This window comes from Hylobates moloch, unplaced genomic scaffold, assembly GCF_009828535.3.
Source record: "Hylobates moloch isolate HMO894 unplaced genomic scaffold, HMol_V3 SCAFFOLD_10, whole genome shotgun sequence".
Classification (NCBI taxonomy): domain Eukaryota; kingdom Metazoa; phylum Chordata; class Mammalia; order Primates; family Hylobatidae; genus Hylobates; species Hylobates moloch.
In genome coordinates this window covers 108846512-108860704 of record NW_026652285.1, presented here as the reverse complement: position 1 = coordinate 108860704, position 14193 = coordinate 108846512, and the positions used below count along the sequence as shown (strand labels likewise).

The 14193-nt window shown below is 57.0% G+C and overlaps 1 protein-coding gene across 1 annotated transcript; it reads left to right on the top strand.

Annotated features, from left to right (window-relative positions):
• Window positions 1–8369: 8369 nt before the first annotated feature.
• Window positions 8370–13228, top strand: LCN15 (lipocalin 15). Its single transcript, XM_032165707.2, has 7 exons — window positions 8370–8495; window positions 8879–9018; window positions 9106–9176; window positions 9402–9512; window positions 10617–10718; window positions 11035–11101; window positions 13091–13228. Exons 1-6 carry the CDS (start codon window positions 8400–8402, stop codon window positions 11067–11069), a joined length of 555 nt encoding a protein of 184 aa, XP_032021598.1. The 5' UTR covers window positions 8370–8399; the 3' UTR covers window positions 11070–11101; window positions 13091–13228.
• Window positions 13229–14193: the final 965 nt, after the last annotated feature.

Sequence of the window (14193 nt, the reverse complement as noted above, 5' to 3'; positions counted from 1 at the left end):
GTGATTCTTCTCTGCGCAGTTTTAGGGTCTTAACCTCCTTCCATCTTGCTGCTCTGACTTCCTTAGGGTGTAGCTACCTCCTGAGAGTCTCCTGCCAGCCAGCAGGGAGAGGAGAAGGGGACACAAGGGCACAAACTTTCCTTCCTCTAAAGGCAGCTGCTGTGCACAGGCCTCGCCTCCCCATTGGCCACAGCCTGGTCACATGGCCACTGCTTGCTGCAAGGGATACTGGGAAGTGTAGTCTTCATCCTGGATGCCAGTGCCCACATGGGTCGCTCCTGAGGCCGAGGGGAGAGAGGACGTGGGAGGGAGTTGCTGGTCTCCCCAGCCCTGGGGTCAGGGTTGACTCCCTGGGTGATGGTTGTTCTTGTGTGTTGACTGGGTCTACACATCAGTTCCACTATATTGTGTGTCTGTTCTGGTGAGGTCTGGGTGCCTCCAGGCCTGAGCAGGAGAAACCAGCAACAGGATTTGTTTTGTTTTGCTGAATCTAGGATCACATTGTTGCAGGAAGTAGCTGGCAGCTAATGATGGCTGTTGCTGGGGGATCTGCCAGCCTGTAAACCAGGGTGTTCATGTGGCTGCTTGGGCTTCCTTTGAACATGGCTGCCTCTGAGCAGTTGTACTTCTCACGTGCCAGTGGACTTCGAAGACACAGGAAGTAGCAGTCTCCAGGCCAGTTTAGCAGTTTCCAGGCCACTCCTCGAACTGGCACAGCATCCCTTCCACTGTATTCAATTGGCCAAAGTGTAACAGTGAAACAGTAGAAGAACTAACATAACTCACTCCGTTTGTGTTCAAGGGGCCTTTACCCATCCTGCATGTAGGCTAGGATAATTTCTGAGCACTGAGATAATATGCAAAAACAGTAATCATGTAGTTTTAAAAACTAACCCTGAGGTTGAAAGTATATAAACAACTAACAATATTTTATTAAATATGTATAGAAGCATTGCGACCTGACTAAGGACAAAGAAGTTCCCAACCTCCTCAGACTCTTGCTGGTGCCCAGATGTCTGTGGTCATAGGTCACCTCTTTTTTTTTTTTTTTGACAAGTTCTGTCACCCAGGCTGGAGTGCAGTGGTGCCATCTCGGCTCACTGCAACCTCCACCTCCCGGGCTCCAGTCATCCTCCTACCTCAGCCTCTGAGTAGCTGGGACTACAAGTGCACACCACCATGCTAGGCTAATTTTTGTATTTTTTGTAGAGACAGAGTTTCACCATGTTGCCCAGGCTGGTCTCGAACTCACGAGCTCAAGTGGTCCACCTGCCCTGGCCTCCCAAAGTGCTGGGATTACAGGTTTGAGCCACCCCACCCAGATGTAGGTCACCTCTTTTTTTTTTTTTTTTTTTTTTCTTTTGCCCTTAACATAAAAGAGCCTGAAATTTGTACCCACCTGAGATGGCACATTAGGACTGTAGTCTACCATCTTCTTGGTTTGCTGGCTGTCTGAATAAATTGCTTTCTTTCCACCAACTCCTCCTGTCTCTTGAGTTTTGGCTTTTGAGCAGCTGAACGTGTGTTCAGTTACAAAAGCATGAGTCACTAGGTGCCCCTCCCATCAAGATTTAAGGGGTGGAGAATTAAACTGTCACTTTGAAGAAGAGAGTTCAGGACTGCCCCTTCCATCCAAGACAGCAAATGGGCCAGTCCCTGAGCAGGTAGATGGGGAGGGGAGGTGGCAGAGCAGCCTGAGACCTACAGCAGAGTGCTGGTGGGGAGGACCATGGGAGGGACCACAGACTCAAGATCTGTGTTGAGAAGGATTTCCAGGAGGCTGGGAATGGGCCTGTCTTCCCTGAAATTAGTATTTAGAGAGAATCTGGAAGAAAACCACGCTCTCAGAGTTAGGCTTTGGTGTGGAAATCACCCCTTTGCCTGCTACACTGTTTTCTTTTTTTTCTTTCTTTCTTTTTTTTTTTTTTGACATAGAGTCTTGCTCTGTCACCCAGGCTGGAGTGCAGTTGGTACTATCTTAGCTCACTGCAACCTCCGCCGCCCGGGTTCAAGTGATTCTCGTGCCTCAGCCTCCCGAGTAGCTGGGATTACAGGCGCCCACTACTATGCCCAGCTAATTTTTTAATATGTTTTTAGTAGAGACGAGGTTTCACCATGTTGGTCAGGCTGGTCTCGAACTCCTGAACCCAAAGTGCTGGGATTACAGGCGTGAGCCACAATGCCTGGCTAATTTTTTTGTATCTTTTTAGTAGAGACGGGGTTTCTCCATGTTGTTCAGGCTGGTCTCGAACTCCTGACCTCAGGTGATCTGCCCACCTTGGCTTCCCAAAGTGCTGGGATTACAGGCGTGAGCCACTGTGCCCTTCCTGTTACATTGTTTTCTAGATGGTGGGAGATGGGAATATGCAAATGGACAATGAGCAGACCCTACCAGGACAGAGCTCTGATTCCAGCAGCCAGCGGGAAGCCCGCAGCAAGCCCGGAGCAATGGCCACCATGGCCAGGACGTGGGTAGTAACTGGCAGCTGCCTTTCATTTTGACCCAGCTTCCAACAGGGCCCACCTGGAGACAGGCAAACATGCTCCCGGACAGTCCTGTTGGACGCCCTGCGCCTTCCCATTCTCTCATTCTTGGGGTCCTGATCCAGACGCTAGGAGAGGGGTTCTTGGACCTTGTGCAAGAAAGAAGTTGGGGCAAGTCCATAAAGTGAAAGCAAGTTTATTAAGAAAGTAAAGAAATAAGCTGGGCACGGTGACTCACGCCTGTCATCTCAGCACTTTGGGAGGCCGAGGCAGGTGGACCACTTAAGGTCAGGAGTTCGAGACCAGCCCGGGCAACATGGTGAAATCCCGTCTCTACTAAAAATACAAAAATTAGCCAGGTGGCACTTTCCTGTAATCCCAGCTACTCGGGAGGCTGAGGCAGGAGAATCGCTTGAACCCTGGAGGCGGAGGTTGCAGTGAGCCGAGATCACACCACTGCACTCCAGCCTGGGAGACAGAGTGAGATTCTGTCTCCAAAAAAATTAAAAAAATAAATAAAGATAAAAAAGTTTATAGATGATGATTCAGGGAGAATTCGTGACTTCGTAATGATTTTATTTTGAGGATTATCACCAGAATAAAACGTTGACGATCTCTTTTTCAAATCCTGGCTCAGCGCTGACACACTTTCAGGAGGGACGCTGAGGGGTAGCTCCAACCCAAAGAAACGATGTACCCAGAGGCAGGCGGGGTGCGGGCAGGCGGGGGCAGGCAGGCGGGGTGCGGGGAGGCGGGGTGCGGGGAGCCCGGGGCCCAGAGAGCAGAGCAGACTGCCCCCTGGTGGAAGGATGCAGGGACACCACCAGCACGCGGAGGGGAGCCATGCAGATGAGGCTGCGTGAGTGATGAGGCTGCCCAGGGGAGGGGAGGGGGCTCAGGGCCCTGGGGTTGTCCTGCAGAGCAGGTCCCCTCAGCAGGGCGAAGAGAGAGAGGAAGGTTTTTCCTCCTCCTCTGAGGGCAGAGGTCTTGGGTTAGGAGGTGCTCTTAGGGGCAGGTGCAGTGGCAGGGGCCTGGGCCACTCAGGGTGGGGGCGAGGCCTGGCCTGGGGGAGACAGATGGGTGGCAGCCCTGGCTAACTGAAGCCATTGGGAATTTATTGGAGAAAATCTGAGCTCAGAGGATTAGAGAAGGCTGGAGAACAAGCAGGTGGGGACTGGAGCAGCTCTCAGAGCAGGAGCCAGGAGCCCAGCAAGAGCTCAAGGGGAAGGGGTGGTGGTGGGGGGGCAGTGCATGGGGGGTGGGGTGGGAGGGGACTGGGCTCTGAGAAAGGACCCCAGTTCACTATGTCAAAAAGGAAAAAAAGGCAGGGCGCAGTGGCTCACGCCTGTAATCCCAGCACTTTGGGAGGCCAAGGCGGGCAGATCACCTGAGGTCAGGAGTTTGAGACCGGCCTGACCAACATGGTGAAAGCCTGTCTCTACTAAAAATGCAAAAAAATTAGACGGGCATGGTGGCTACTGTTATCCCAGCTACTTGGGAGGCTGAGGCAGGAGAATTGCTTGAACTCGGGAGGCGGAGGTTGCAGTGAGCTGAGATTGCACCACTGCACTCCAGCCTGAGTGACAGAGCGAGACCCTGTCTTAAAAAACAAAACAAGGCTGGGCACGGTGGCTCACACCTGTAATCCCAGCACTCTGGGAGGCCGAGGCAGGCGGATCACAAGGTCAGGAGATTGAGACCATCCTGGCTAAGATAACACGGTGAAACCCCGTCTCTACTAAAAATACAAAGAATTATCTGGGCGTGGTGGTGGACACCTGTGGTCCCAGCTACTCGGGAGGCTGAGGCAGGAGAATGGCGTGAACCCAGGAGGCGGAGCTTGCAGTGAGCCGAGATTGCGCCACCGCACTCCAGCCTGGGCGACAGAGCGAGACTCCGTCTCAAAAAAAAAAAGAAAAGAAAAGAAAACGAAAAAAACACAAATAAATAAAAGTTGAGGTATGATATATGCACAGCTGCATTCGCCCCTTTGGGGGCACAGTTGTGTGAGTTTAGACAAATGCAAATGTTCATGGAACCACTGCAGGCGGGACAGAGCAGCTCTGGTGCCCAAAAAGCTTCCTCGAGGTCCCTTGTGGTCAATCACTGCCCGCACCTCAGCCCCCAGAGCCACTGGGAAGCCGCCTGCCCTGTGGGCTCGCATTTCCTAGAACGTCGTGTAAAAGGAATCGCAGATCGCAGCCTTTTCCGCCTGGCTTCTGTCCCTCTGCGGGGTGCACCTGGGATTCAGCCACCTTCGTTCCTTTTACCCCCGAGTGTCCGTCGCGTGCTGCTCATGCAGACATGCTCAAGTTCGCTTTAAACACAGTTTTCATTTCTCCCGGGCAGAGATCTCTGTAAGTAGGTAGGGTGGTGGAATGTTTCACTGTGTGAGAGTCTGCCAGGAAGTTTTGCAGTGCGGTCCCGTCTTGTTCTTCCCAGAGAGGGTGATAGTTCTGCTGACTCCCAGCCCTCACAGGCTCTAGGGATTGAGGCTGTTTCTGTGGAACGCCTTCCACGGCCTGCGAGGTGCACAGAGGGGTCTCAAAAAGCTTCCAGGTTGCATCTTCCCACGGACTGATGCTGAGCGTGTTCTCATCTCCCATCTGGATGTTTTCTTTGGTGAAGTATCTTTTCGGATTTCTTGCCTTTTTATTTTTATTTGTTTATATATATTTTTTGAGACGGAGTTTTGCTCTTTCACCTAGGTTGGAGTGCAGTGGCATGATCTCGGCTCACTGCAACCTCCCCCCACACACTTCGCTTCGGGTTCAAGCAATTCTCCTGCCTCAGCCTCCAGAGTAGCTGGGACTACAGGCGCCCGCCACCATGCCCAGCTAATTTTTGTGTTTTCAGAAGAGATAGGGTTTCACCATGTTGGCCAGGCTGGTCTCGAACTCCTGACCTCAGGTGATCCACCCGCCTTGGCCTCCCAAAATGCAAGGATCACAGGTGTGAGACCCCGCACTGGCCTCTTTTTATTTTTAATGGAGTGGCTTGTTTTCTTATTTCTGGGTCTTGGGAGTTCCTCATGGATGCTGGATTTCAGTCTCGTCTCAAGTGTATGTGTTTTGTAGATGTTTTCCGTAGGGACCAGCCCCACAGGGTTGGTGGGTTTCTCCCCATGTGCAGAGATGAGAGAGCATAGAAATAAAGACAAAAGACAAAGACATAAAAGAAAAGACAGCTGGGCCGGGGGACCACTACCACCAAGACTCGGAAACCGGTAGTGGCCCCGAATGTCTGGCTGTGCTGATATTTATTGCATACAAAGCAAAAGGGACAGGGTAAAGGGTGTGAGTCATCTCCAATGATTGATAAGGTCTCATGAATCACATGTCCACCGGATGGGGGGCCCCTCCCTGTTTGGCAGCCGAGGCAGAGAGAGAGAGAGAGGAGACAACTTACGCCATTATTTCTGCATATCAGAGACTTTTAGTACTTTCACTAATTTGCTACTGCTATCTAAAAGGCAGAGCCAGGTGTACAGGATGGAACATGAAGGCGGACTAGGAGAGTGACCACTAAAGCACAGTGTCACAGGGAGACGGTTAGGCCTCCGGATAACTGCGGGCGGGTCTGACTGATGTCAGGCCCTCCATAAGAGGTGGAGGAGCAGAGTCTTCTCCAAACTCCCCCGGGGAAAGGGAGACTCCCTTTCCCTGTCTGCTAAGTAGCGGGTGCTTTTTCTTGGCACTGACGCTACCGCTAGACCATGGTCCGCCTGGCAACAGGTGTCTTCCCAGACGCTGGCGTTACCGCTAGACCAAGGAGCCCTCTGGCGGCCCTGTCCAGGCATAACAGAAGGCTCACACTCTTGTCTTCTGGTCACACCTCACTATGTCCCCTCAGCTCCTATCTCTGTATGGCCTGGTTTTTCCTAGGTTATGATTGTAGAGCAAGGATTATTATAATATTGGAATAAAGAGTAATTGCTACAAACTAATGATCAATAATATTCATATATAATCATATCTATGATTTATATCTAGTATAACTCTTGTTATTTTATATGTTTTATTATACTGGAACAGCTCGTGCCCTCAGTCTCTTGCTTCGGCACCTGGGTGGCTTGCCGCCCACAGTTTTCCTGCTGTATTCTAACTGCTGACTCAGGTGAACTTGGCAGGGGCGTGGCTGGGAACTGGAACCTCCTGCAGACCAGTGGAGGCCGCAAGCAGAAGCTCTCGGCTCCTTCCCTTCCCCGACGCTGGGGGCCGAGGGTCTTTCTCTGACCCTGCCCCCTTTCATGTTACCAGTGGAAGGTGTCCAGGTTCTTGGCATTTTGAACAAAGAATTGGACAAAACACACAAACAAAGCAAGGAAAGAATGAAGCAACAAAAACAGAAATTTGTTGAAAATGAAAGCACTCTCCACAGGGTGGGGGCGGGCCGAGCACGCGGCTCAAGGGCCGCGGTTACAGATTTTTCTGGTGTTCCAATATCCTCTAGAGGTTTACCGTGGGTTACTTGGTGTACGCCCTGCATAAACGAAGAGGATGAAGTCAAAGTCATTTTCTCGGCTGAGCATGGTATCACACCTGTAATCCCGGCACTTTGGGAGGCTGAGGAGGGTGGATCACCTGAGGTTGGGAGTTCAAGACCAACTTGACGAACACGGAGAAACCCTATCTCTACTAAAAACACAAAATTAGCCGGGTGTGGTGGCAGGTGCCTGTAATCCCAGATAGTCAGGAGGCTGAGGCAGGAAAATCACTTAAACCTGGGAGGCAGAGGCTGCAGAGAGCCAAGATCGCGCCACTGCACTCCAGCCTGGGCAACAACAGCGAAACTCCGTCTCAAAAAAAAAAAAAACAAACAAAAAAAACCCCAAAGTCATGTACTTGGTATGAGCCCTATGTAAACCCTGTGTAAACAGAGAGGATGGAATGAAGCTACAAAGCCATTCACCTTCCCGTCATCGTTGGTGTTTCCATTTGATTTGGTTCTACGATGCCCTTAGGCTCCCTGCCTCCAGGCACTCTTCTCCTGCCTCACTCTCACTCCAGAGGACTGGCAGTGCTGGCCTCCCTGGCAGAACCCCCACCCCTGACCAGAGGGGTCTGGGTGGCGTGCTCCGAGGCCACCTGCTGCTCCTTGCTCAGTGTCCCTGAGTGCTCTGTGGGGACACAGAGAGGTCACTTGGGAGGTTCCAGCCTCTGCTAGCCCGTGGCGCCTTCCTGGCGTCATTGCCCCCCGCACACTTATACAACCAGTGATAAGGCGGTATCCAATGCCGTAATCCTCTCCAGGGCCAGCTCAGCCCTGTCCGGTCCCATCTGGTCCCTGGCCTGCTTGCTGGGAGCCCAGCTGGGGGCTGTATCGGAGGTGGTGGGGGTCTGGAGTGAGGGGTGTCCAGGCCTGTCTCACAGTGTGGGGGCACAAGCTCTGCCCTGGACACTCTGCCACTGTGACCCTACCCCCATGTTGGGGGTGAGAGAAGGGGGCTTTCTGGGTGGCCAGACCCCAGGAGAGGGGCCTAGCCAGACCAACCCTAGCCCAGCTGCCTGCAGCTGCACCCCAAGGGCCCTGGCTCAGCCCAGCCAGACAGAGTGTGGACAGAGGGGCTTGGGTGCGAGTCCAGACAAGCCAGGACAAGTCTCTGCTGTGGCCTGGCAGGGGCCCCGTGATTGGTGACATGTCTGGCAGGCCTGGGGGACAAATCCTCAGCCCAGGTGCGTCAGGCCAGAGCCTGGCTGTCTGGAGCCCTCCAGGAAATGAACCCCGGGGCTGCCGGACACCCGAGTGACTGTGCCAAACAATGGACAAGGGGGCTGGAGTCTCAGAGCCGAAGTGCCTTCCGCTTCCATCGGCTCCGCCCAGGAGCAGGTGCACCCAGGCGGTGGCCTGGGCTATAAAGCTGGCCCCCTGGGGCTTGGGGACTCAGCACCAGGGGTTGGAGGGCAGGCCAGGGGATGACTTCGTTCCTGCTCAGCACAATCCTAGCCCTGCTCTGGGCGCCCATGGCTCAGGCTGAGGTTCTGCTGCAGCCTGACTTCAATGCTGAAAAGGTACCAGGGGCCTCTGCTGTCCTGCGGCGGGTGGGAGCTGGGCCCCTGCCGGAGACAACGTGATAGTTGTGACAACTGCCTTTCCTGGGGCGCTTGCTCTGTGCCCGGCCAGGCACGTGCTATAGGCCCACTCTTCGCTTAATCCTAAACCAACCTGCGAATGGATCATTACCGCACCCACTTCACAGCTGGGAACTGAGGCTCACAGCTGCACTGTGACCTGCCCGAGATGAGTTCACGTCCACCTGGGCTCAGCTCACACCCAAGAGAGGGCCACTCCGAGACCCCTTGCTGTGTGACTTCTGGGTTGTCCCCTGGGTCCCTGGGTAAGGAGGGCCCTGTTGCTGGCTGTCCTGGCCTGCGGGTGACTAAGCCCCCGGCAGTTCTCAGGCCTCTGGTACGTGGTCTCCATGGCATCTGACTGCAAGGTCTTCCTGGGCAAGAAGGACCACCTGTCCATGTCCACCAGGGCCATCAGGCCCACAGAGGAGGGCGGCCTCCACGTCCACATGGAGTTCCCGGGGTGAGCTACTTGGGCTGGGCTGCCTGGGCTGGGCTAGGGGGGCCGAGGTAGCTGGGTGCCATGAGTGAGCCGGCTGTGCACCCCCAGGGCGGACGGCTGTAACCAGGTGGATGCTGAGTACCTGAAGGTGGGCTCCGAGGGACACTTCAGAGTCCCAGGTCGGTCCTACCTCATCCGCCTTCAGGGGTGCTGGACGCCGCTTCTCTGGGGGTGACGTGGGGCTGACTTTGTCCATCCGTCTCCAGCCCCCTGTCCGCCCTCCCCGCCCCTCCTCTGTCCTCGGGGAACAGGCTCACAGCCCAGCAGCAGGGGCAGGCATGGGTGGGGTCGGTGGCCGGGCCCATCCACTTCTCCAGCCTGATCGGCCGCCTGCCTCTCTGCAGCCCTGGGCTACCCGGACATGCGCATCGTGGACACAGACTACAGCTCCTTCGCCGTCCTTTACATCTACAAGGAGCTGGAGGGGGCCCTCAGCACCATGGTGCAACTCTACAGTGAGTGCCTGGTGCCTGTCCCACCTCCTCGCACTGGCCCCTCCCCAACTTCCCACAGGCCCCGCCCCAACCCGTTCTGGCCGCCCCCCCACCTCCCCCGGCGGCCTGCCGGCCGGCACCTCCTCACAGGCCCCGCCCCTCCTCACAGGCCCCGCCCCTCCTCACAGGCCCCGCCCTCACCTCCTCCGGGGGGGCCCCCCCCCGCCTTTTAGGCCGAGTTTAGGCCCCGCCTCCTCATCCCCCGGCCCTCCCCTTCTGGTGCTGCCCCATGCCCTCTCCTGCTGTGACCTTCTCACACACTCCTGGCCTGGCCAGGACCAGGTGGGGTGGGAGCTGGACCCGCGGTGCTTTGGATGTGGAGGAGGTTGGCTGGGGTGGGGGGGCCCGCGGTGCATGCTCCTCTCTGGCCTCCTGAGAGTGGTGCCTGGCCCTTCCCTGCCTGGATTCGCTGCCTGAGCTCTGGGGCTGGGGCTGAGGTTCTTTTTTTTTTTTCTGAGACGGAGTCTCACTCTGTCGCCCAGGCTGGAGTGCAGTGGCGCGATCTCGGCTCACTGCAACCTCCGACTCCCAGTTCAAGCAATTCTCCTGCCTCAGCCTCCCGAGAAGCTGGGACTACAGGTGCCCACCGCCACGCCCGGCTAATTTTCTGTATTTTTAGTAGAGACGGGGTTTCACCGTGTTAGCCAGGATGGTCTCAATCTCCTGACCTCGTGATCCACCCTCCTCGGCCTCCCAAAGTGCTGGGATTACAGGCGTGAGCCACTGCACCCGGCTGGGGCTGAGGTTCTTTAACTCCTGGGGACTCCCCGGGTGGAGCCGACGGAGTGAGGATGGAGGCTTCCGGGCTGCAGGGAAAGATGCTCAAGGGGGAGTAGGGCCCAGGAGGACAGCCAGACCACCTCAACCTCCCGGACATCTTGGTGTGAATTGGGGAAAGGGGCCCCAAGTTTCCTTCAGCCAGGCAGGAGCTTTTGCAGCACACAACCTGCCCCAACCCAGGGTGGTGGCCTTGCTGTCGGCCCTCAGGGAGGTGGAGTGAGGCCAGGAGACCCCCTGCTGCACTCCTGTGAGCTGCTGGGCTCACAGTGACTCTGCTCTGTCCAGGCCGGACCCAGGATGTGAGTCCCCAGGCTCTGAGGGCCTTCCAGGGCTTCTACCCGACCCTGGGGCTCCCCGATGAAAGGATGGTCATGCTGCCCAAGTCAGGTACCCTGGCAAGCCCTGCCCCGCCCCATACCCCCAGCCTCGCCCTCCCTTCCTTCCCCTCACAGCACAGGCAGTGTGCGGGCAGCAGGTGGTCTTCTCTTCTAGGGGTGGGCTGGCAGCCCCTGCAGCCCCTCCCCCTTGTCCCCCAGCGCAGACTATGGGAGGGCTTTGGGCAGCACTGGGAGGGAGGCTCTGGACTCTACTCTCTGGGGATGGTGGGGCTGTCCAGTGGCCTTTGGCACCCAGGGGTTGGGGGCTGCGGGAAGCGAGGGCAGTCCTGGCCGTCACCATCTCATGGATGTCTTCCTCCCCACAGACGTATGCAACCCTGAGAGCAAGGAGGCGCCCTGACACCTCTGGAGCCCCGCCCCGGCCCTTCCCAGGTGGGTTCTCCAGGCCCTGCAGGGGCTGCCCTGGTGGCCTCTCCCCTCCCTATTGCAGCTTGACGTCTGCTTGTGTCTGCCCCATGCCCGCCCAGCTGTTCTGCCTGGCGACCCCACGCTGCAGGCCTCAGCTTAGACATCACCTCTCCCAGGAAGCCTCCCTTGACTTCCTAAGGTACCCATCACAGAGCACCACAAATGAGGCGACTTAAAACAGCAGAAGTTTGGCCGGCAGCAGTGGCTCACGCCTGTCATCCCAGCACTTTGGGAGGCCGAGGCAGACGGATCACCTAAGGTGGGGAGTTCGAGACCAGCCTGACCAACATGGAGAAACCCCGTCTCTACTAAAAATACAAAACTTAGCTGGGCGTGGTGGCGCACACCTGTAATCTCAGCTACTTGTGAGGCTGAGGCAGGAGAATCGCTTGAACCCAGGAGGCAGAGGTTGCGGTGAGCCAAGATTGCACCATTACAGTCCAGCCTGGGTGACAAGAGAAAAACTCCATCTCAAAACAAACAAACAAAACCAGCAGAAGTTTATCTCTCCCCGTTTTGGAGGCCAGAAGTCCAAAATCAAGATGTCCACAGGGCTGGCTCCTCTGGAAGCTCTGAGGGTGACTCCCTCCCTCACCGTCCCCCAGCTCCCACGGCTGCTGCTGTCCTGGGCGTTTCTTGAACTGTGGAAGCATCTGCCCTGTCTCTGCCTCCGTCCTCCCACGGCCACCTTCCTTCTGTGCATCTGTGTCCAAACTTCCTCCTAGTGTCTGTGCTGCCGAAGCGAGCGCCCCACGGCCCTCTTCTTATGAGGACGCCTGTCCTTGGATTCAGGGCCCGCTGTAAATGCAGGATGATCTCATCTCCAGATTCTAAACTACCGGTATCTGCAAAGACCATTTCCAAATAAGGCCACGTTCAGAGGTTCCAGGTGGGCCTGAAGTTTCGGGGACACGATTTAATCCACGGCTCTGTGTCCCCACTGTATCCACACAGCCCCTGGCTCCCTCCCCAGGGCAGGGTCCTACCTTGGAATTGTGGGATCCTTGTCTTCTCTCCCAGGGCCCAGACCACAGCCTTCGCGCGCAGTGCCCATCACAGGAGCCACGTGCGGGTGGGGTCTTGGGGAGACCTCCCCCTAAACCAGATGCCAGAAGACCGCTGGGTCCCTCGCCCGGGCTCACTGCCAAGAATTTGGGCACAACCACACGTCACACAGTCACTGGCGTCTGGAGGGACACTGGCCCTTCCTGGCGTGGCGGGAGGTGGTGGGGGGCTCTGAGGTGGGGCTGTTTCTCCTGCGTTTCCGCTGTGCTGCCGCTGCATTTCCTGCATCTCTGCTCCTCTCCATGAGCTTTGCCTCCACTCCCAGGGTCCTCTTCCTGGAGACTCACCATCCTGCCTGGGGACACTGGGGCTGTTCAGCTTTGCACAAGCCTGCACCAAAGTCTCCCTGCACACACCCGCTGGGTTGGGAAACATGGGGGTCAACACCAAATCGCCCTCCTCCACAAGGTTCTGTGGGCGGAACATGTAGCCCCATCCCCCCATGATCTTGAAGAAGCAGCTTTCGGGGTAGAGTGCCCCGCCTGGGCCACCACGGGTGACCATGGAGGCTGTGGGTTCTGTGGTGGCTTCATGGACATTCCAGGGCTTTCTTGCCACGCAGCCCCCTTCACTGAGGACCAGGCAGAGGCTGTGTCTCATTGCCAGTCAGCCAGGGACTGGGGCATGGCGCCGGGTCCTCCCCCGCCGGGGAAGGTGGGGAAGTGTTGGAACCAGGGACGGCCTCTGGGGCAGCCTCACGCCTGGGGCCTGTGGGGCAGCAGTGGTAGCTGGTGTGTGTTTCCAGGTTTGCAGGAGTTTTGGGAGCAGAATGAGCTCTCCCTGGCCTGTCTGTGGTGGCTTTGGAAGAGTGATGCCCAGCTTGTGGGGAGCAGGAAGGGCGTTTGTCGCGGGAGTGGGTGATGGAGTAGCCATGCATTTTCTATGCAGGTGGAGCCAAAGCAGCAGGCGCCTTCGCCCCTGGAGTCGAGACCCACAGCCCTCGGGGACCACCTGGAGCCTCTCCATCCTCCGCCCCCCACCTGTGGGATGCCTCTTTCTATTCAATAAACAGATGCTGCAGCCTCACGGCCCTCACCTCTTTGGACATGCCCTGGGGGAGGGCCCCTGCCTGACCCCGGCACTGCTGGGGAGACTGAGGCAGGGAGGCAGGTGTGAGAGGGCCCTGGCCGAGGGAGCAGGAGGCAGGGGTGAGAGGGCAGGAGGCAGGGGTGAGAGGCCCTGGGGAGGGGCAGGAGGCAGGGGTGAGGGGCCCTGGGTGAGGGGGCAGGGGACACGGGTGAGGGGCCCTGGGGAGGGGCAGGAGGCAGCAGCCACTCTTGGCCTGTGTGGGGGCTGCACCCACAGGAAGAGTGGAGCATCCTGGCCCAGTCCCTATGGGTCTGCAGTGCTGCGGGGAACTGGGCACGCTGTGAAGACGGCCCAGCCACTGGGGCTCTGCTGGGCACACAGGCCTCGGGGCGGTGGGGGAGCTGGGGGAGCTGCAGGAGGCCGGGGAGTTAGGCTCAGGGAAGGAGGCCTCTCCCGGTGTGGGGAGCTCGTGGGGACGCTGGTGCCCGGCTAGCCACTTCCTGTTAGCGGCATTTTCTTCTCCGCTGAGTCTGTGTCGGCTGCTGGGCCAGGCGCACATTGGCAGGCCCAGAGAAGGTAGATGCCGGAGACAAAGATTCTTTCCTCCCGAAAATGATCGGGTTTTTAAAAGTCTCAGTAGAAGTCCCGGCTCTGGAAGGGTTGCTGAGGGCAGGAGGCCCCTCCCCTGGCATGGTTTTGCCCCCCACCACTGATGTGATCATGGGCACCTGGTTTACACCCCTGGAAATGGGTCACTGTTTTGGCCAGGGGACTGCCAGCCAGCCGGGGCGCTCCACAGCAGACCCACAGACATAGGTAGCTACCCCGTGTACTCCTCATTTCAAAGATCAGGAAACTGGCCCAGCATGGTGGCTCACGCTTGTAATCCCAGCACTCTGGGAGGCTGAGGCGGACGGATCACCTGAGGTCAGAAGTGCCAGACCAGCCTGGCCAACGTGGCA